Raw genomic sequence first — 23580 nt, 5'->3', positions numbered from 1 at the left:
ATTTAGATTAGGTCCCTACACCTTTTTTTTGCTTCAAAAAAAGTTACGTTTTGATGTCAAAAACATGATAGTTTAATTGCCTATCTCACTGGAGGAGACGTTCCTGAGATGTCTCTGTGACTTCTCTTTAAGATCTCCTTGGTATCCGACAGGTATCGGACACATTGCAGGGATGTCACAGAAACGTCCGTGACATTGCCACAACTGCTCAGAGCCACGTGGAGACCACACAGAGACTAGAAAAATTTCTGCACAGTCTCCACTGTAATGGAACCTGTTCATTTCACTGCAACTGGTTGTCAACTAGTCTCCAGGCCGGTGAGATCAGCCCTTAAGGGATGATCAGAAACCACGGGTTGAGGAAAACAGCTCATACCTACTATGGCAAAGCAGTTGCTATATGCTTTTATGCTCTACCAACCAAGCTATACTTTATTCTCCTTTATGTGTTATAGAATTGCAATCACAATTGATTTACACTGCTCTGTGCAATGTTGGTGCCTTCCAGGTAGCCGTAAAACCTCCAATTAATCAATGGTGTGCCGAGGCACAACAAAGCCTCCTATCCCAAACGCCCAAGGGTGCCGTCATGATCACTGCCAATCTGTGCCCTCCGATGGGAATTGACACATGAAGAAGAAATAATGCCTTTACTTTTTCTTGCCGCCATCGATCCACACCTGAAGGCAGAAAGCAAGAGTAGATCTGTGCCCTCATCTTCCTGTAGGTCACATCTGTCAACTCCATGGTCAGAGGTCTGCAAGGTCCCCGCTAATACTATTTCAATCCTACTGATTTACACGGCGTTTGACAGGATTTATAGCTGCTTTTCACCACGCACTACACAGGCGGGCTTGTATTGGTCTGATGTGAAATTTATTAGAATCACTGAATGGACATGGCCCTCCCTGGTCTCGTAAAGCAGTGAGCAGATGAGACAGGAGGAGGTCACGTTGGCTGGACAGAAGGTGTGCGTCTCTGTCTGTGTGTACTGTAATGGCCGCGGTCTCCATTCACAGCATGAGCCAACTGTCTTTGAACGCAGCTGCCGTAGATGAGCTAATTTATAAGCCTGTGTGGCCAGTTTGCTGAGTAAATGAATAGTAATGATCTGCTGCGGGCTGTTGGACGCCACACAAGTTTGTTGGTGTGAGTTGTCTCTGTGTGTCTTGGCTTTGGGGTTGAAAGCGTCACCTGAGCTGGAAGTTTCACCAAAAATGATATTCGTTTTTATTTGTTTGAAAGTATACTTACATAGAAAGAGAGAAGAAAGATTGCCCAGAAAGACTTTTGTGCACGAAGTAGCAATGGAAAAGCAGTTTTATTACTTTGGAGATTTTTCTTACTTTTGATTTAGAGCATCATTTTAGTTTGGGGGAATGAGTTAGTCGACATGATGTACCACTCTTTTTGTCTCTGCATCGGGAGTATTGACAACGGCTGTAAAAAGAAGTTAGTAGCCACTGAAAAGGTGCAGGGCAGTCCGGCTTGCAGATGGTGCGGCGTGTAAAGCCATTATAGCCAATCTGCTGTGTCAAGCAGGTATTTATGCCAGCACATTGTATGGCACTCAAGACGGGAACATCGCCAGGCCACACACAAGCCCATATGATAGTGCTGACTCTTGGAGCACATCCAGATCTGTTATTGTGACTGTGTACTGGCTCAGTGATGCCCAGTGATTATTAGACAGTGACGGCACACACCAATAATGCTCTTATACGTCTTTATAAGCTTATGTATTTTAGTCTCCCCTTTTGCTCCACTGACTTTTGGTACACATTAATGCACAGCAAATGCTATAGCTTTGGGAGGATGGACATCATTGTGGAAGTTATTTTCACAATGACAAATATCAAAAGTTGGCCACATTAAATAGTGACTATGTAATATTCACTGATGAAATATAAAATATGGATTGTTCTTCTATAGACTGAACCACTCAAACTGATTCACCACTTGAGCCCCGTGATTCAGAGCGTGTTTCTCATCTCCAGACACCAATATCGCGCACAGCGACGTTCTCGCCAGTGCGTGCATGCTAATCCTAAGGTGCTATTTTTTTTGTGTGTTTTACGGCAGGATCTTCTCAAAAGTCCTCGTTCCAGCACTGACTCACGCTGTGTTTTGTGTGATCTCCGCCTGTTTTGGGTTCGGAATAAATCTGCACCAAAAGCTCCAAACCAGAGCCAAAACTCTAATCTGTGATGTCAATGAGGCTCTGCAGCGCTGCCAGCTCCACAGATACTGTAGCACAGAGCAATTTTGAAACAGATTTTTTTGTACATTTCTTTATGATTTGTTTGCCTATTAGCTGTAAAACCTCTCTTTCCCAGAAAATGTGGCAGCCGAATGGTATTAGAACCAGATCTTCAGGATTTCTAGTTTATTTGTAATACATTTTTTAAAAATTACAATACATTTTATGTGTATAGCGCTTTTCTAGACACTCAATAATGCTTCACAGAAATACAATAATAAAATCCAGCATAAAACAAGGATGGAGAAGGCTCTGTCTGGTCGTACAAATTATGGAGGGCTTGGACAGTGATGAGGAGGACCTTGATCTGGATGCGTTGAGGGACGGGGAGCCAGTGGAGGTTCTGAAGGACAGGGGTGATGTGTTCATGGGAGCGAGTGTGGATGAGGAGGGCAGCGGAGTTCTGGATGTATTGCAGTCTATTGAGGGTTTTGGATGGTGCGCCGTATAGAGGATGCTGTTGCAGTAGTCAATTCTGGACGTAATGAAAGCATGAATCAGAGATGGACAGAGTCGTGATATGTTTTTGAAATGGAAGAATGCAGTCTGGGTTATTTGCTTGATGTGGGGTTCGAAAGAAAGAGTGGGGTTGAGGAGAATACCAAAGTTGCAGACGAGTGGGGACGGAGTGACGGTAGAAGATTTGAGTGGATATGTCATTGTTTAGTTTGAGAAAATTGTGTTTCATCCAGGTTTTTAAATTCACTTAAGCAGTGGGTGAGGGTGGAGTGGATTTTGGAGTCTATGGATGTTGTGGAGATATAGACCTGTATGTCGTCAGCGTAGCTGTTACAGATTCTCACTTTTTACAGCATGCAAACACTGAAATCAGTCCATACATTGATCATGAGGTTCTCCTCATCTAACAGGATTTGCACAAATAGATGAGAGCTGTATCAGGTTCCACAGGTTTAACACGGCTGTCTTTGTGGGACTGGATCTAATTGGGAGCAAAACAGAGAAGGGTTCTTTTGTGAGAGTAAATACTCACCAAAAATGTGCAAAGAACTGTTTTGTGTTATGTTTCCGCACACATCTCATGATACAATGAGATGTGTGCAAAAGAAATACTACAGTTGGTCCATGCTTACTGATACATACAAAAGATTGGAAACGCTTTTTTAATGTATTTTTTTTTCTTTTATTTCAAGACTATTTACATGATAGATTCTCATTGACGACATTCAACTATGAATGAGCACATATGGAATTATGTTTTAAACAAAACAAGTTTTTTGCTGATTACGGCTTTGCCTGACATTTTTTCAATGGGCTTCACCATATAGTCACCAGAAATGGTTTCGACTTCCCAGGACTGTCGTTTCAGGAACGACTTTTTAATAGTAATCCCATGTTTTCATCCATATTATAATGTCTTCAGTGAGCTGCTGCTAAATAGTGTTTGAAAAACAAAGAAAAGCGTTTGTGAATAACGGCATTAAGCTTACGGCACATCCACTATTATAAAATCACCAGCAGCATACCTGATACTAACGGGATAGGATAGGATTTTAGATATATCTTAAGTCTCCTCTGCTTGTGTGAGAATGTTTTCTTGTGTATGGATAGTGTAATCACAAGTGTTCTCCATCAACACAGCTCTTCTTTCCTGTGCACACGCACGTGCACATATTTGCACTTGAACTCTCAGACCTTGCTGCTGCTACTATATTTTTTTAAGCCTCACTGTGGCTGTCCCGTGATAATTGTGAATTTAATTGCTGCTGTCAGATGGATCTTAATGGCGTTTCAAGTGATTGCAAAGGCAAGTGTGAAAGAAACATAATTTTTTCCCCTTTACTTTACTGCTAGACAAAACGCAGCTCAGCAGTATGTGGATTAAGGGGGAAAATATGTGGCGCTGACCAGCTTTCTTTTACCAGCTCTCTTTTAAATGACGAATTCTACAAGCTTATGTAAACCAAACAGGCGTATCATTTTGACAATTTTTGTGGCGTCAGTATGAGTAACTGCGACTCTTCTCTCACTGTTTTTCGGTAGATAATAGCGACCACGACACTAGCTACATTCACTTACCCAGTTGTGCAGTTGCTACAAATTTGACCAGAATCGCTGTAATCCTTATGCTTGTCTTTTTATATCTTTTTTGGCTCATAGGCGTTTGAGTTGAAAAGCAGTGCATAAAAGGGCATGAAAATGAGCATGATACTTTTATGCCCAATCCCGTCAGACCTTGGAAGCTAAGCAGGGAAGGGCCTGGATACTTGGATGGGAGACCGTTTGGTAACACCAGGAAGCCTAGCGAATGTAGTGAGTGAGTGAGTGGTTGGTGGTGGTCGGAGGGGCCGATGGCGCAGACTGGTTGCCTCGCTTCTGTCAGTCTACCCCAGGGCAGCTGTGGCTACAATAGTAGCTTACCACCACCGAGTATGGAGTGAATGAATAGTGCAATGTAAAGCGTCTTTGAGTGTCCAGAAAAGCGCTATATAAAACCGATGCATTTTAGCAGCTTACTAGAACCAGGACTCAAACTCATGATGCTCAGGCAGGATATGCCATGCGCACTTGGACAATCTGGCTCATACTGTTTTTTAAAGGTGCACTATGTAACTTTTTATGTGAAACAAAAGACTTGATATTTGCGTGTATTTGACCTTTTAGTGACTCAGTGGCTTTATGGGTGCAGCATGTTACCTTTCCTTTCATTCACAGTGGCCTTTATGACGCTCCAGAATCACTTGTTTTGGGGTTTCTGGACAGTTTCTTGTACAAACCCCTAAAGATATTTGATCCTGGAGCGTCATAGAGGCCACTGTGAAGGAAAGGAAAGGTGCCATGCTGCACCCATAAAGCCACTGAGTCATTAAAGAGTCATCAAATGCGCGCAAAATATATTTTTTTCATCTAAAAAGTTGCATAGTGCACCTTTAAGTAACACATCAACAAGAGCTGAAGTTTATTGCTTAATGATGGCTAAACTCACAGGTGTCCTCACCTCCAACCTTCTAGTCGTCATAATGTTAAGCCTGATCATATGTCCTTCCCCCCCCCCCTTAATATTAAGTGCACAGATCTGTGTAAATCGGCAGACTCCAGAGTGCAACAGGGAAGAAGCCTAAGCTATCATTATCATTTGCATAACATTATCATCAGCTGGGGCATAAATAATTCATAATTAGTGAAAAATGCCTATACTACCGCATTCACATTTTTGTCTTTGTCACACAAGACACTCTGTTACATCATCGTGTGAATATAAAACACACATCAGTATCCAACTCTAATTAAACGCTTTCATCTTCTGACACCACCAATGCAGAACAATTCCCTGAGAGGACTATACTTAACTTTCTGATTATTATTCTTGAGCATTCATGGTTGATAATTACTCTAAAAAAACTGAGCTAAAAAGAGGTCCCTAGCCCCGGGACCTGTAGAAATATATAATTAACAGACTCATTGAGTGCTTTATTGATAATGTTAGCACTTCGACTGCCACCTGCAAATGTAATGTATGAATCTACGCTTACAATTAGAAGGGCTTGAGCTTGAGCCAGATTTAGAGTTGGAGTATTCTGTAAACAAAACAAAAAATCACTTTAGTCAACTATTGACTTTCATTTAACCAGAAAAGTCCCATTTAAGTCTCATCTTCAGAGACATGAAGAGTGTCAAGTGAAGACTGTGACAAGTTTCAAAAATATGTTTTCCCCCCCCCTGCACTTTAGTTTATTCAACACAATTATGTTTTAGAGAGATAAACAACCATAAATTAAGATGCACATTTCTGATGGCTATCGAGAAGGCCCCTATAATATTGAGACATAAGCTTAGGATACCATTCGAGACAATGGAAGTGTGATGTGAAGGCATGAAGACGATACACAATGCTGGGTCTGTCACTAATACAGAGCCATTGAAACAGAGCCATTGAATACGGGCGAGAAGAAAATGCATTAAAAAAAGAACGAGGTGTGGAAAAGGTTAATAGGCTTCAACTGGTAGAGGCTGGAAGAGCGCCGAGCCAGTTAAGGAAAAAGAACCAAGAGATCACAGGCATTTTTGACGCTGACCCCGATCTCTGCTAAGGCCCAAAGAGCTGGGGGAGAGAAGCATAACAAAAGAAAAAGAAGATGAGAATCGGTGGCACTAGCTATGGAATGTCAAGGGAAGAAAAACGCTGCAAAAAGTACGAGAGAGATAGTCGGAGGATGGAAAGCTCAGTTAAATACCATTTTATTGGATGTCCCTTGTGGAGGGTGCTTGAGCATGAGTGGCCACAGAATCACATAGAGGAAAATAATAGAAAGGATGACTAAGGGAGCAAGGCTACGGGAGGAAGTCACTGTGGAGTCTATTAAAGACGGAATTCAAAGTGGGCACACAAAAAAAATGTAGGAAGCTTTTTTTATTTTCTTTCCCCCCAATCTCTTTTCCCTGCTTACATCGCCGGTTTCATCTCGGGATAATGTCGAACAAATCAGCAAAGTGAGCATCTGAATATAAAGCATTGTTCTCCCAGATGTAAGGAGCAAGTGGGTCTATCTGTAAAGGAGCATGAAACTCCTGCAGTTCATTCTAATATTTAAAGGCATCAGAAGACGGCCCTAATACAAAGATCAGAACGCATAAGATTTCCTTTTTTTCCCTGTCAAAAGTCTACATAAAATGTAGAGCAAGCTTGACCCACACATAGGGCTGTGCAATTCATCGAAATTCGATTACGATTTTGATTATTACACTAAACTATTACAAAATTTGCATAAAAAAAAAAAGAAAGAAAAGAAAAACGGCACTTCAGCACAATGCATTCCAAAAAGAAAAAAAGAAATAATAATAATACAAAAAATAGTAGTAGTTTTAGTAAATGTTTGGTTGATGATGAGGATGATCATCTTCTCAAGCAAAGCAAACTTGCATTATTTCATGCCACTGGGAATGTATTTTCCCTTCACATATCACGTGCCATGGCTCATGCTTTTGCCTGACATAAAAACAAACAGCGCTGTGTGATGATGTCATCAGGCCGCGCTGCTCAGTTTACTCGCGCAGGTTTGAGGGCTGGCCAGCAGGGGGCAGGTGTGAAACAGAGACCTCTCCTCAATCGAGGCATATTTGAAATCATTTGTACTTTTATGACTGTTCAGAAAACAGAAAATATTCAGCATAGTTTTTTGATTAATAAATAAATAAAATAAAGATAGGCTTTTTTTTAAAGGCAACAAATAATCGCTTGAATAATTGTGGTTTCAATTATGACTAAAATAATCGGGATTATTGTTTTTTCAATAATCGAGCAGCCCTACCCACACATAAGAAATTGTCAGCAGAGAGTCCCAAACTTCCCTCACCCCAGACACTTCCTACAGCTCCTCAAGGGGGACACCAAGGTATTCCTTCAGCATGAAAAATAATGTGCGTTTACTTATTGACTAAATTCATCGCAGCACCAGGTGTTTTGGGGATATCCGTGCTTTTTACTTCATGTGTCAATCATCGTAATATCTATCTAACCTTTGCAAACCAAAAGTGTCTTTCTTGGCACAAATTGGGGCATTACGGGCCTTCGTTAACTCTTCAGGGGCTAACTATGTCAGAAGGTGGCGAATGCAGTGCAGAGCAGCGTAGCGGTGCAGTCATGATTATGCATAGCCCCGTGTGAGCTATGTGACCACGACCTTGAGCTAATATTTATGCATTGGCCCGGCCCGTGCTCTCTGCCGTCCCCCGTGGAGCCCTCTGAGTCAGGGAGCAGAGGGCAAGTGTGAGGAAGGCAAGAGGAACGCTGTGAGGTGACACATCCTTTAGCTGTCACACTGGAATACATGAGTGCACATTTAGCCCCTGTTGGCGAGCGTCTCTGTCTGCTGTCAGGACACACACCACTGTTTTGTAGATGCAACTCCCATGCTGGAACAGAACTATTACTGCCAAGGACGTGGGTTACGGTTACAAACATGATTCCATGCAATTTCCTTCTGACAAATATTGCGGTAAGCCTTGTAATTTATGTTTAAAGATCATGATTCAGTTTACTGTCTATTATTAACATTATGCATTAACATTTGAATCAAGCCTGAATACAAGAATCGCAGGCATTTCAGATCACATTTGTAGCGGTTTAAAAAGGGTCTGCAGTTTTTATACACAACAATGCTCCTATAGACAGAAGTTTTTTTTTTTGCATATAATATTGCACTTTATAAATAATTAAGATTCAATTACAAGTGATGGTACACACTACAGCTAACAATCTAATATTTGTAAGAAAGTATCACTCTGTTAATATAAGATGTAACTACACACTGGAAGTCAAATGGAATATATTCTATTTTGCTCATTTGTTGGCTTGCCTCACTATTTTCCCGGCAAGGACAAAATCCCGATTTGACAGAAGTTATATGGTCCCATGCCACGTTTTAAATTTAGACCAAACAAGTTTGTATACTGAGCTTTTGAGGTTTCCTTCCATCACCGTCCAGCACTCTTGGCAGCAGTTACATCTGATCAACATCAATTAATGACTATCCTTGAAATCTTCCTTGAAAATGTGATATGCTGCTCTTAACCCCGTGGTGGCGCATCTTATTTTTGTTTTTTTGCAAAGATATAGCCGTTAAACATGAAGGTGACAAACATAGTTATGTCTAAGAATAAATTCTTAATCACTTTATTTCAACTGCATGGAGTCTGTAATTGTTCAGTCTTTCTTCTTTTTCCTACCCAACACATTTTTAGATGTGCACAAAAGTGCACATTTATTTTACCGACTAATGTAAAGAAAAGTGATTTCTGAATTTTTTGTGCTTTTTCAGAAGAGGGATTCTGAGAAAGTGCCACATTCTAAGCAATGAAACCAAAAAAATAACACTCCATGGATGGCACTTTCTCTCTGAAATAATCATTTGAATACAGAATTTGAATTTTTTCTCTGCGAGTGCTTGCGTTGAGTACTTGCTTTACATGTTGACCGCCGACTATGATTTATATACAGGAGCTGTGTTGGACAACATGAAAACTGTAGAAAATACATTAAGATACTGTATAAGCGGTATCTTTGTGTCTTTTTGACCTTTTGCATCAACGTACATAAGGTTAAAAAGGTGACATAAGTAGCCATTGCAAACTCCAAGAAGAAAATGAATGCGCTATAAAGCAAAAGTAGTAAACATCTAAATCAGCTGACTCTTGACTCCGTTCTCCTGTGGGAGTCTTGAATGTTTGCTGTTTCCATCGCCGCAGGCAAATCACCAGATCGCCACTGTTATTGCACTGACATGCAAATGCACTTTGGTCCAAGAGGTGTTACCGCCTTCAGGCAAGACTAAATTAGAGAATTTAAGCTATCAAGATTTAGCGAGAAATATGCACGTTGTGTTTCATTTTCATCTTTGTGAATAATTTAGGGTCTAATCTCTGCTAAGGTGCTAGATTTATTGAAACAATTAGAATATTTCTACAGAAAAGTGATTCTTGTGGTAGGCGCGTGCACAGCGGCAGCGGAGATTAATGGGGGCATCGCAGCGGCGTGGCGAGGTCAGAGTAGAGAGAAGGGAGCATCAGAAAGTGAGAAGCCTCTGGCCACAAGAGGACAGAGGGTGTCGGAGAGAGGTGACACCTAATGGACGAGGTGGCAGAGATGGAGAAAAAACTATCACAAGAAGCAAACGAGATTCTCACAAGGCATATAGCACTCTCTATGCTTTCACGCCCTGAAAGTTGCAGGCACCCAGTAATATAGACTTTTTTTTTTTTTAGTAGCTGCAATGTTTTGCTCATTTTTTTTTTAAAGCAATGGTGGCTATAAAGATGGAACATTTACTCTTGAAAGTCCCTTGTTTGGTTAATTACTTATTGGGACAATGCTGTCGTGAGGCCTGTGGGCACTGGCCATGTCTTGGCTTATGATGATGAATAGAAATAAATATATTTTCCCACATTTATAGTTTGCTATAGCTCAGAGATTCATTTCACTGCTGTCCTCTTAGGATAATATGGTAAATAAATCATGGTATTAATTTGACATAACGTGTAATTCCAATATGATCACTCAATTATGAATACAGACTAAACATGTCACATACATACAGTCCTGTTGGTGTTGTAGAGGACTGATTTACATTTTCTATACATACTGTAGATGCATCTACTACATTCATGAAAACCTTTGGGAATGGTCTCATATCCCCTTTTGAAAATGAACACTGAATGTTTTAATGAGACTCTGTAGTATTTATGGCCACAGTCACTGAAATAACCACTTAAGATATTGAGACAGATAGAGCACTTAATTCCCAATAAACAGGGTGTTCTTTTTATCTGTTAGACTGACCTTGTGAAAAAAACATGTTTGACACAAAGTTAATTTAGCCCATAATATATCGTCTTTTATTATTCAGCGTTCGCCTTTGACCTTGTTGAAAATTTCACATTTCACTTCAAACTGTATCTTAAATGTTGTTTTTTTGACCCTATGCTCTTTGTATCTTGCACTATGCTATTATTCTTTGTTGTGGATTTCTTTAATGTTGCCCATTACCTTAGATATAGCAGAGTACACTCGACCAACTTTAGATGCTACTTCCCAAAATAAATTGCTTCAATGAATAATAAATATAAAATGGTATTCTCCATAGACATCTGTTGTGTTAAAAAGGAAAAATAAACAAGTAAATAAAAAAGGCTGTTAGTATAAAAGCAAAGTTTTTTTGTTTTTAGAACTGGAAGTCTTACAAGCGCCACTCTATAACTCTTACTTTGTATCGAAGCTAACCTTATCAGAGCTGTGTCTCAGCTACACAGTCAGCCCAAACCTGCCCACTGTGCTCACACACATTCACCTCCATCCCCCCACACTAACAATTGGTTTGCATTGGCAGAATTCATTCTTGTGTGGCGGCACGCGCTGGCATATATGCGGGCGATTTGCCCTTTTAAACGTACACCACTGAGTTAAGCCTCCAGTGGCCTTTTCCAAGCCCATCTCCCACGGCTAAAAATATGATGTTGAAGTCCACCCCACACCAAAGTGGATCACCAAAGCAATAAAACACATACCAGTGCCCAGACAAGCCGCACACAATCCCTCTGCCTCTCCCGCGCATCAGCTGATTATGATAATCAAAAGAAGGATTTGCATACTTGGAAGCTAACAGCTCAGTTTTGTCCTGAATAATACATACTACAGTATATCGTGGATGAGGGGAATATTGTGGTGAGATGTATTAAGCTTCAGCTGTGGCAGAAAGAAAAAGTCCAATAATGATGAATAAGAGATGAAGGCCAGACAATGTGCCCTCAGGAGACAACTGGAATTAGATCAAACATGAAGTGAGCAACGTGTTCACGCCACAAGTGGATTACCATGACGCTAACCTATCTCCGATTCACAATCAATGCCCGATCAATACTAAACGATTAACACGACCCACATGTGCATTCAAAGTGCCTGTAGACAAATGCAAGAGGAAAAGTGCAAGTTGACTGTTTTCATAAACGTGTCAAGTGGACAGTCATTAAGTTAAAGAACGGTGCTTTCATTTGCATTTATATTGTTCTGTACATTACTGAAGTAGATTTTACAAGGGTTATATTTTAATGTTCCCCTTCCAACTTCTATGTAGTTCCTCTGGGTAGATCCTCGGGCAAATAAGCTGAACCTTTTCAGTATATCTTGCATAATTATACGTGCTTATGGATTCTTCTTTCTTGTTGAATCATAAGTTGTTGAGTTATGGTCTAATACTTGTAAGGCTTTTATGTGCTGCTATTTGTGTGCGACCCTATCAGCATTTATTTTAGCAACTTTCCCCCCCCTTTCAATTTCGACACACGTCCCTTCCTGTACCGCTGACTGTGTGACATTTTGCTTTACAAAACACGGGTCCCCACACATCCCTATATCCGCTCCTCTTAATGCCTGCTGAGAGAATAGGTTTGATTGAAAGTTGAGACACGTTTCTGAAGTTGTCTCAGAACAAAGGTTTGTCTTCAGCTTTAACAAATGCTCCTTGGAGACCGGCTCGTTTCTTCTTCTCTCGCTGCGGGAGTTTGTGTTTGAGACTTTCCGTGAAATAGAAAGGTGTTTTGCTATGCATGTCTGCTCTGATTACTCTGGCAAGTAAATGCACTTTTAGCTGTTTATGCACGCTTATGATGAGCTCTTTAGAAGTTCTTAAAGATATAAGTAGACATGTGATTGCCTCTCAGAAAGGCAGAAGGTTGAAAATTGATATATAGCCTCTGGTTTGTCGTTCAACATTCATCAGTTTTTTAGTCAGTGTCAGTTCAAATATGATGTTATACTGCTTAATGCGCTGTTCCGAGATAGGGCCAACTATTTCCACAGATGTCTCAAGGTAAAACTGATTCTACATTGTTTCTCAATAGTTGTACCATTTCCCTCTGAACTAGATGACCATCATTCTACAATGCATAACAGTTTTCTGAATAACACATTTAAAATGGTGCTTTGTGTGAGGATCAAGTATAGAGTTGTAAATCAGGTTTTGAGTCAAAATGGGTTTCCTGTTATGTGTGGGATTTGAGATTTTCCACCTCCTATTGCTTCAGGATGTGTTTCTTCTGAACCTTCTGACTGTACGTCTAGGGAGAAGCTTAAACCGGTGTTCAACAGCTTATTCTGTCAGATCATGTATCTTCCCAGTCATCGCCACACACAAGATGACATATCTGTGAATTTAGTTTAATGTGGACAGAGGAAGCCATAGTGCTGAAAAGAAAGAGTGTAACTCACAAAATGGATATGGCAATTGCTTAAAAGCACTACCAGCATACAATACTTCCAATGGTACTCTTAGCTTTACCGAGTTTGTGATTAGCCATTTAAAGATGTGCCATTGCATTAAACACTATAATTTATGTCAGTAAATTAATACATATTCCAGTTTACTTGAAACCCAATTTCAAACTCAAGTCGAAACCAAGTTTAAACATGTAACAGTGTTTAGTTTAGTTTCAGTAATAATCCATCATATTTAATCCTAACTCCCAACCCTGAAAGTTTTGCACTCTCTGCTGGCTTTTATTTTTAACATCTTCAATTAATCACAATTTAGTCCTGTAGGTATTTTGTAGAAAGTATTTTAAGTTATAACCCTGCGTAGGTTTCCTCCGGGTACTCCGGTTTCCCCTACCACTAAAAACATGTACAATAGGCCAGGATGAATGATTTGTGTGAGTGAATGTATGGTGGTGGTCAGAGGGACCGTTGGCGGAGACGTGTGCAGTCACGAAAGCTCTTCTGTCAGTCTCCCAAAAGGGGAAACCACCACCGAGTATGGAGTGAATGTACAATTGTCTCATGTAAAGCGCTTTGTGACTATGTCTGTGAAAGGCGCTATATAAATAAAGATCTTCTTCTTCTTCTTCTAAGGCCATATAAAGTCATAGTGTGAGGAGCTCAGTCACCTTAGAAAGCACTGAGTAGAGCCACTGCTCCTTCACGTCGAGAGGAGCCAGTTAAGGTGGCTCCGCCATCTAATTCGGATGCCTCCTGTTCGCCTCCCTGGGGAGGTGTTCCGGGCATGTCCCATTGGGAGGAGGCCCCCGGGATGACCCAGGACACTCTGTCTCTTAGTCTCTCAGCTGGCCTGGGAACGCCTCGGGATCCGCCCCCAGAAAAGCTGTGCGTGGAGAGGGAAGTCTGGGTATCTCTGCTCAGACTGCTGCCTCCGTGACCCGACCCCGGATAATGCAAAAGAAAAAGAATGGACGGATGGATATAAAGCCATTTGAAAGCATAGGACTTAATAGTGGCCCTATTATCTGAAGTATCTAAAGACCTAAAGAAGCACCACAGGTTGCTCCGTGTTGCACTGTCTCTCGCCCTGCTGGGATGAGTGTCTCCAGATGGAGGACAGAGCAGGACTAATAGAGTTGATCACTTCACAGCTCCCGACCTCAGACACTGATGACTTTAATTATTGGTCTCTGTGAAGTTCTTGGCCTGAGCTTGGTGTGGTGCTCCATGAACCGCTGTGAACCTCCCTGGCATCTTTTCAAAAGCGCTCCTCCTCTTTCCAGGTTGGCTCTGCAGGAGACTACGCACTTGCCACACAGACACACAGTGATGCGGACACTCATCTATTCTCAGTCACGCCTGGGCTCGCTGTCCTCTCGGCACAATGAAAGTGCCAAGAGCAGCTTGAACCAGGCCAAGCCAAGACCTGCAGACATCACACCTCTCTCTCACTACAGCCGCACTCTTAGATAAGAGAGCCTCAACTAGATTTAAGTGGTATTAAAGTATGAATTCTTCACTTTACCTCTTGACTGTGTTTTCGTTTCTTTAATACTGAAATCTACATCACTTAGCCAAAACATTATGACCACACTCATCAGCAGTAGTTCTGGAGGTGCATAGGCCCAGTTGCCATCACATTTTATCCTGTGTCAATCTCGGCATATAGTATTACTGTTAACACATCAACATTAACTCCATATAGGGCAAGTGACTATTTTTGGTCATTTCCGCACACTTGACATGTAAAGACTGCTGACTGACTGCTGCACAACTGTAAGGTAAAGAAGCATATAGTCCTCACTCAGCCAATCAGAAGAGATCACCCTACATCACAGATCCCACCTCTGTGGCATTTGACCAATCAGCAGGGATGTGTCGCGCTCTCAACGTCCTGTTTTCTCTGAAGTTTGAAAAAGACCCATGTCTGGCTAAATTCATGGTACATTTCTTTACATAACTTGAAAACTAACTGTGGTAGGTTGATGAAACTCATGAATAAAAGGGTTAAGATAGTTTTTCCCCCCCCTGCCTATTGCATCCCTTATTTTCTTGTTAGTTGTTATAATCTTTTGCTTGCTCAGTGTACAGCAACTTAGACAACCTTACTGTCACCCACAAACATGCCTTCTGTTGACACGTCTTTCTGAACTCACTCCAAAAGTAATTTCATTTCTATATTCCCCTGATCATTCTTGTGAAATTTCTGTGAATTTTGTGGGCCTGCTCCAAATCGATTGGCTGACCCTCTCACCCCTGCCCCGCTGGATCTTGACTGATATAAAAGAGCTGGCTAACTCCCAGCTGCCAGCGTTTCCTCTCTTCAAGTCTGGTTCTGAAGTTTGGAGCTGCCTGTTGGATTTGCACTTGTCTCAGAGTCTTGGGAGTCTTTTGAAGTTGCCACACAGCCGATGAAGTACTTTCCCTTTTCCTTGTAGCGGTGATTGGGGGATACGTAGGGCTGAACCTGACATGTACTCTCGAAGAATGCTTGATTTTTTTAGGAGTTGAATGTGGAGAGCAACGCTTAAATCCTCATGAGGCTTAGCCCACCTGTAACTTTGGGCCAAATTTTTAAAGTTTGTGATTTGACATGGTTTAACCTCTGTCTGCCAGGCAAAAAATGTATTGTTGGCCTGTTTTGCTACCGACTTTTTCTATTCAGAATATATGACATTTTAATAGGATTGTGATCTGTTTGTATACGATTTACACTGGGCCAACTATTTTTGTAGTGGAGTTTATACTGTCAGACCACACATGCTGAATTGGCAGTGGGAGAAACAGCCACGTTCATTAGCCTAATGTATGACTGTAAAAAAAAAACACTTTTCATACAGTGTTTTCATGATTTATTGAGCAGCAGAAATGCAAAATTGTGTACGTGGTGTTATTCCGGTGATTTAGAGGTTGGCACAGAGTGGTTTTCCTCATCGTTTGGTGATTTATGGTGATTGCAAAAATGTGAAATTGAGTATAAGAGTATAAGCATATTACCTTATGATAATATAAGTAATTGAAGAGATTTAGGACTTGGGAAAAGCCATGCGGTGCCCTGAAAACATGTGGGAGTGAAAATAGAAGTGGTCCCCTCCCTAAGCAAAGGTGACACATTGGTGAATTTGGGTTTTGTGGCCGGTGCATTGTTATTGTTTTGCTGTTGAGGTATGAGATGGCGTATCAGGGGATATGAAGCGAGGGGTTATGAGATTTTTTATGAATCAAACTAAAGAGATTTGAAAAATGATATTGTTCGGGTTTATATATATTTATTTTAAATATCTTTGCGCGACAGGTGGGCAAAACTCGATATTCCAAAGTAGAGCCACCTTTGCCTATAAAAATATCCATAACAATTATTTCCTTCAACCTTCCTTTTGAATTCTGGGTAGGGGCAGATAAGGGTGAGAAGTCTCCCTTAAATGGATTTGGTTTCCTAAGGCGGGACTGTCCCGCAGAATGGCTCGGAGCAGTGCTTTCAATCAGCCAGGCCAGCGCTCACTGTGGTAATGATGACCGGGGCTTCATTAGGACGCTCGTTAAGTCCTCTCGTTAAGCCGCGGGGCTGTTAAGACTTTGATTGTTAATGGCTTTTGGTTAATGAGACTCTGGAACCGGGCTCCCCAGGTGGTCCTGACCAGCAGAACGTTTGGGTCAATTGGTCCCGGATGGCTTCAAGTCTAAGATGCTGCTGTGTGAGAGGAGGGCGTTGGCGTAGCGGCTCGCGGAGATGTAAACACTTGAAACATGTCCCTGGGCCACCACATCTTGAAATAGAAATAATCAAGACAAAGCAAAATACGAGATTGTTCTAGATTGGTAACAATATTGTCTACATAAATACATTCATGAGAAAAAAAAGTTACCGATATAGATTTTAATCGATCGACTTATTTGTCAATATAGTTAAATTCGACTAGTCATGTGATGACGTCATCATATTGACAGCGGAGGAATAACGTGGCTTATTTTCATTTCCTAGTTTTGAACTTAGATTTTAGGCAATGCTCAGTGTTACCTGCGCCTCCAGGATCATTGCGTAGATTGTTTCCTCTTTTCCTACCTCTTTCCTAACTGAAAGTTAAGGCTGACCGGCAAAAACAACTCGTCACTAGTTAACTAGGTGTAACCCTGTTTAGTGTCCCACCGAAACACGTAAAATGTTCCACCCTTGACATTAATGTTAAAACTAGGCAGATAGAGAGAGAGAGAGGGAGGAAGAGATTAACACACGACGAGTCGACGTGTCTAAAATGAGGTCGACTAGTGCCGCAGTAGTGGAATAGTCGACTCATCTGTAAATGCCCCAGTTAATGTTATAGTAGATTATAATTTGATGAGGTTTTTATTTTGCCAGTGCATTTTTAAAGTGAGAAAGTCAAATAATGTTTGTTTGCTGGAGCCTCTGTTGGGCCAGGTTTGCCCAATTGATTGATAAACATATCTCCATTGCAGGGCATTGAGGCATGTTAAAACCATTACACTACACTTGCAGGCTACACCCCGAGGGATAACAAAAATCTAAAGTTAGCGTTCAAGGAAAGCAGAAAACTGTACTTAGCTACATAGCTATTTAGAATTAAATGCTCTAATAAATGCTTTCATTAACATGCAAATGGAAGTTGTGCCTCCGAAGCAGTTTAAGACATTTTGCTGGGAGCTGACCACAGCCACTTTGCTTATGTAAATGTAAGGCTTAAGAGGGCACAGTTGTTTGAGGTCGTTTTCTGGAATAGCTTGTAACATAGCTTAGTGACCCAATAAAGACTTATGTAGTGCATTACATTTACATTTGTTGTCATTTCTGTTGCATTTTGATTTCTTTATTCATTTAACTTGAGTGGTTCTAGATTAATATATATATATATATATATATATATATATATATATATATATATATATATATATATATATATAAAAACTCTTCCTCACCCTCCGCGGGCGGTCTCTCTTTTACTTCCAAGCTCGGGTCCTCTACCAGAGGCCTGGGAGCTTGAGGGTTCTACGCAGTGTCTTTGCTGTTCCTAGAACTGCACTTTTCTGGACCGAGATGTCTGATGTATTTCCTGGGATCTGCTGGAGCCACTCCTCCAGTTTGGGGGTCACTGCCCCGAGTGCCCCAACGACAACGGGCACCACTGATGCCTTCACCCTCCAGGTTTTCTCCAGCTCTTCTCTGAGCCCCTGGTATTTCTCTAGTTTCTCGTGTTCCTTTTTCCTGATGTTGAAGTCGCTTGGTATTGCTATGTCGACCACAACGGCTTTTCTCTGCTCTTTGTCCACCACCACAATGTCCGGTTGGTTCACCATTACCATTCTGTCCGTCATTCTCCACCACCTTTGGAGGTGTTTCCCACTTTGACCTTGGGGTTTCCAGCCCATACTCTGCACAGATGTTCCTGTACACTATACCAGCCACTTGGTTATGGCGCTCCATGTAAGCTTTCCCTGCTAGCATCTTCCACCCTGCAGCATGTGCTGGATTGTCTCATTGGCCTCTTTGCATAGTCTACACCTGGGGCCTTGTCTGGTGTGATAGATCTGGGCCTGCCATGATGAGTGCTTCTGTGCTGTCCTTTAGTCCTGCTCTGTCTAGCCATTGGTAGGATTTCTTGATATCCGCCACTTCAGTTATGTTTCGGTGGTACATCCCGTGCAGGGGCTTGTCCTCCCATGTCGGAACCTCCAGCACCTCATCTTCTGTTCCCCATTGTCAGAGACATTCACTGAGCACGTTATCTGTTGGAGCCTTGTCCTTGATGTACTTATGGATCTTGGATGTTTCATCCTGGATAGTGGCTCTCACACTCACTAGTCCTCGGCCTCCTTCCTTACGGCTAGTGTACAGTCTCAGAGGAGCTGGATTTGGGGTGGAACCCTCCGTGCATGGTTAGGAGCTTTCGCCTCTTAACATCTGTGGTCTGTATATATATATATATATATATATATATATATTATGATTCTGGTTCTCAGCCTCATAGCTACAAACAACCTTTTCAACTTCAGATCATTTGCCCCCTGGATGTCCTGTTATTTCCTGCCGTGAAAAATGGCTATCTTCAAAGTAAATGAACATTTCGATTCACAGTATCCATTCTCATTTCATTTAGCAAATGTGCTTAGCTGTTGCCATGCAACAATGCTCCCTCAGTTAAAGGCATCGCTCCCCGGCTCCAGTCAGTCTCAAGTCTCAATGTCACACTTCCATGAGCGGGGCTAATTTCAGTCTCTTTTTTGGACACTTTTGCCATTCGTTTCACGTCAGTGTGGGGTAATGAGATTGAATCTTGATGCAATGAGTGTGTCTCCTGTTTGAGGACACTGAGGAGTCTCTGATATTACCTCTCCCTGCATGAGAGGACACAAGGCGCTCTGCTGCTCTGCCATCCCACCAGGAGCTCATCCAATAAGGCTCAGCACAGGCCTGGATCGATACAGCATGTCCCTGCACAACACCCTCTGCTCTCCCTCATACATACCTGTTACAGAATAATTGATTAGCCCACTGTTCATTACCTTTGATTTGGTCCTTTCATTAAAAACCTTGAGCCATGCATGCATGCAGAAAAGTAAGCTCCTCCATATACTGCTGCTGCAAAGTGAGAAGGCTTTAGAGTGACGTGCGGAGCATGTGTTCTGGATATAATCGAGATTAGATCCTTCTTCACTGCGATGCTTCAGGAACAGCCATATTCACACAATGAGAGAAGAGAGTGTGAGGACGAGGCATTGTACTCAGTGCTTTTGTGTTTTTTCTGTTAAATGTATTATGTCCTTGAGGCATGAGGAGGATAATCTGCTTGTTTTGTCTCAAAGAAACAAAGTTAATTTTTAACTGTGTTTACTCTTGTCTTTTCTTCTCCTCTCTCTCTGTTCTCGTCTATTCCCCTACATTTCCCCGTCCCATTCGTGTGGTCCCTGTGTCCCCCCCATCGCTCATGCAGCTGCACACCGACATGGACAGGAATGATGGACGCACTAAGTATGTACTGAGAGGCGAGGGGGCGGGCTCTGTCTTTGTGATTGACGAGAAGACGGGGAACATCCATGTGACCAAACCGCTGGACCGCGAGGAGAAGGACGAGTACCGACTCATTGCCACGGCGACAGACAGACAGACCGAGCGTGCCCTGGAGCCCTCGTCCCAGTTCATCATCCGGGTGCAGGACATCAACGACAACCCGCCGGTGTTTGACCAGGGTCCTTACATCGCCACCGTGCCCGAGATGGAGAATATAGGTACTGCAACACGAGTCATGCTGCGTTCAGACCAAACACGTCATTGGCGTCTGGTTTATGAGTGTTTAGAGATCTCACGGCATTTCTTGTGCGTCTTGCACTGTGCGTTTTGAAGTGTTTTGTGTGTTGGACGTTACGCGTTTTGAGTATACTGCATAGTGCGTCAAAGCGGCAAAAGCTTGAGATGGGATAGCTGAACTTTTATTCAACTATCGCAACTTTTGTTCAACTATCGCAACGCATCAACCAATTAGAAGGACTCGCTGTAGTGACAGGGCTGGTAGGAGATGCGAGCGCCAATGCGTTTCAGCCGGTCGTCAAACTGGGCCTTTTTTTGCGATGAAACAAAACCCAGTAATTTCTCAGTCATTCAGGAGTTGTATAGATGAGGCATTAAAAAGTCTTATGGGTCTTGAGTTTTCTTCATCCTTGTATACGAATTAGTCACATAATAATTTTGGTTTTAATGTTTCATTTGTGAAGTGATGTACCCGCGCTATTTAAAATCATTCCAACAGTCGGTGGTAAATGACCAAAAACACATCAACAATAGGTACGTTTTGTAATTTATCGAATATTAGTTAAGGACCGCTGATAACATCGCAACGACATCGCTGATTGGTTACAGTGCTTCCTCTTTGCTCGCATTTGCTCCACTTCAAAATGCAGTTGATGCCACGGTTACCAAATTAAAATGCTGGTACAGCGGTGGGTCTAGATATCCAGGTGAGAGGTGGAGAACTGCGCTGTCCCAAGTCCAAATGCTTCAATTGTGGGTATTACGATCACCCAGTAGCACCAGTTGAACTGCACCTGTTTCGTGTTGACACTCTCCTCCAGAGTCCCGTTTGCACACTGCTACTTCCACTGACACAGTTCACACCATAATGTTTTGTAGCTGGTTTAGTCCTAGACCTATTGCCCTGGTTCTGCCCAGGACAGATGATACTGACCTGGTTTACTCATTGTCATGATCAATGCCCACTCTTTCAAAATGACTTCCAACCAATTCTGCATGAAAATACATTCTTCAAACTTTCCACCTGCTTTTGTTTATGCTAACCTTAGTACTTACACTAGCAGCTAATTACATCACTTTTATTATTTGACCTGCGATAGTGGCACTACATTTCACCGTCATGGTATTAAATAGGTATTAAAAAGCCTTTTAATTTCACTTGGCCAAAGCTGGAGCTGCCCTGCGAGTTCTTGAGTCATCAGTCAAACATGCACAATAGGTCCAGCCAGGGGATTCTGACCATCAGCCTGGTTCCACATCTGGACATGGGTCCCCAGGCACTGCAATGCGGTCCCCCACTGCTCCTTATGGGTTGCCCCAGCAACATCGAAGGATGGGTCAAATGCATAAGACAGACAAAGTGAACCTTAACCTTAACCTTAATCATCTGTACTTTGCAGTTAACATGTTGGACGTTTTGCCTCTCATCCAAGAAGCTTTGTCAGCGACACTAAAGAAGATCACTGTTTATTCAAAGTCTCCTCTCAACTTGTTGGATATTCCATCTTGGATGAGGCGTGTCAGCCTAGACTTCAAATGCAGAGTACAGATGATGACTTAAGAAAAATGTCAAATAACATTCATGTTCCAGTCATAGTACTATATTTGGATTAATGACATATTTAATTTATTGTTGCCACATCATTATGTCACAAACAACTGGCAAAAAGAGCTTAAATTATTATTTTACATACTGTATTTGATCCTGGTTTCTACAAGAACAAAACGTTTTAAATCCTCTTACGAATTTATAGAATTTGTTTTACCCCCTAAAATGCTGCAAAGACTTCTTTCTAGATTAGACATTTTTGTACAGCTCTAGTAGAATCCTTAAATAAACTTGTGACAGCCATCTGCCACCTGATCCGGCTCAAAGCAGTGACTGAGTTGTCTTCTGATCTCAGCAGAGAGCAGACATGGACACTCTGTTGTCACCAAGTAACCTTTACACAGAAGTGCACAAGCTTACGAGATTGGAGCGCAAATCCACCATGGCCTGAATCACTGGTACAATCAGAGTTATTGGTTAAAAACATCATCTCAATAGAAAAGAAGAACCTCTGGAGAGAGACCCATGTGCTGCTGTGTCTGGGCCTGTTTAATCAGACTCAAGTACCAGCAGCGGTCAGCCCCGCCACAGCCTAATGACAGATGTCTCTGTTGATCACAGGCACGCACTATCTTTTATTATTTCTATCGCACTGGGCGCATTGTCTAAAGGCATTTTGCTCAGCAATGAAGAAATACTGTGAATCCAAAAGATGTGTTGCTGACTGTTGCCTCAAAGAAAACACACATGTTGAGTTGGTCAACCATTGGACAACTAAAACAACTAAAAAGTTCTGACACTGTATTTTAAACACTATGTGGGAATGAGGTTTAATGCTCCCACACTTAGACCTACTATGGCGCTGCTAAAAGCTGAACTTCCATAATTCACCACAAGTCTTAACACCGTCAGTTCCTAAATAAAATAAGCAGTTCAGTGACATTGTACCAGCCACACGAGGTCACATGCATGCAAATCTCGATCAAGATAATCCTGCTGCTATAAAATACTAATCCTTTTTTCTGGTGATGAACAGTTTCTCCGACTACAATAACAACTTTAACAACTAATTAAAATCTTCCATCTCACATTATTTAGTGCCGTGTATTTTGACTGCAAATGAACAAATTAATTAAAGCATTCGTTCAAAAACAAGTTTTAATTGAGCAGCCATTTTGTAATAACATTGAACTAGAAATGTAGGTTAAAATATGGACTTGTTCCCCCAGTGCGGTTACATTTATTATTACAAATATTATTATTCCCCTAAAAGTCATTTATAGTCTTGCACAAGAAGTCTTTCGTAGGCTATTGCTCAACACTGGTGGCCCATTATGTTAAAGCTAGCAGATAACCTGTGCTTTTTGGCGTGTTACTTGCACTAATGTGTGAAATCCGCTGCATATTAATGTGTGTATAGACTTTGACAGCTCCAGCACCTCAGTCATCTCAGTACATGCTCTGCTCTTGCTGCCTGGATGCCTTTCACACTCTATTACCATTTTGTGCCCAGGCTTTTTAGGTAAAATGAATTTTTAAATGGCGGTAAATTCCGCCTGCACTTTCGGCGCTTCACTGTGTTATTATACACGAACACTGACGTCCGAACCAGGCTGCAGTTATTTACAGGGAAATCGAGGATAGGCTTTTTCATCCAGTATCAAAACATCACTTTCAAAAGCCTCCCCTTTCAGACTGTCGAGCTTCTCTTTTCCATGAAGTTTGACCTAGAGTAGTGATTTATACATGTTTTTGCCACTCTCTCTGAAAATTCGTTTAGTATCATCGTC

General features: G+C 41.7%; 1 protein-coding gene across 3 annotated transcripts in view; it reads left to right on the top strand.

Moving 5' to 3' along the window:
* cdh24b (cadherin 24, type 2b) overlaps positions 1-23580 on the top strand; it is a 206492-nt gene that overhangs the window by 61834 nt on the left and 121078 nt on the right. For all 3 annotated transcript variants that reach the window (XR_013793491.1, XM_079568830.1, XM_079568829.1), the window contains exon 3: positions 19928-20222. Coding sequence is in view for 2 of the 3 variants with exons in the window: in XM_079568830.1 (XP_079424956.1) it covers positions 19928-20222 (295 nt within the window). In the remaining variant the exon portion in view is untranslated. The remainder of the gene's footprint in view (positions 1-19927; positions 20223-23580) is intronic.

This window comes from Gobius niger, assembly GCF_951799975.1.
Source record: "Gobius niger genome assembly, chromosome: 13".
Taxonomy (NCBI): Eukaryota; Metazoa; Chordata; class Actinopteri; order Gobiiformes; family Gobiidae; genus Gobius; species Gobius niger.
This window is presented reverse-complemented; position numbering and strand designations above follow the sequence as displayed.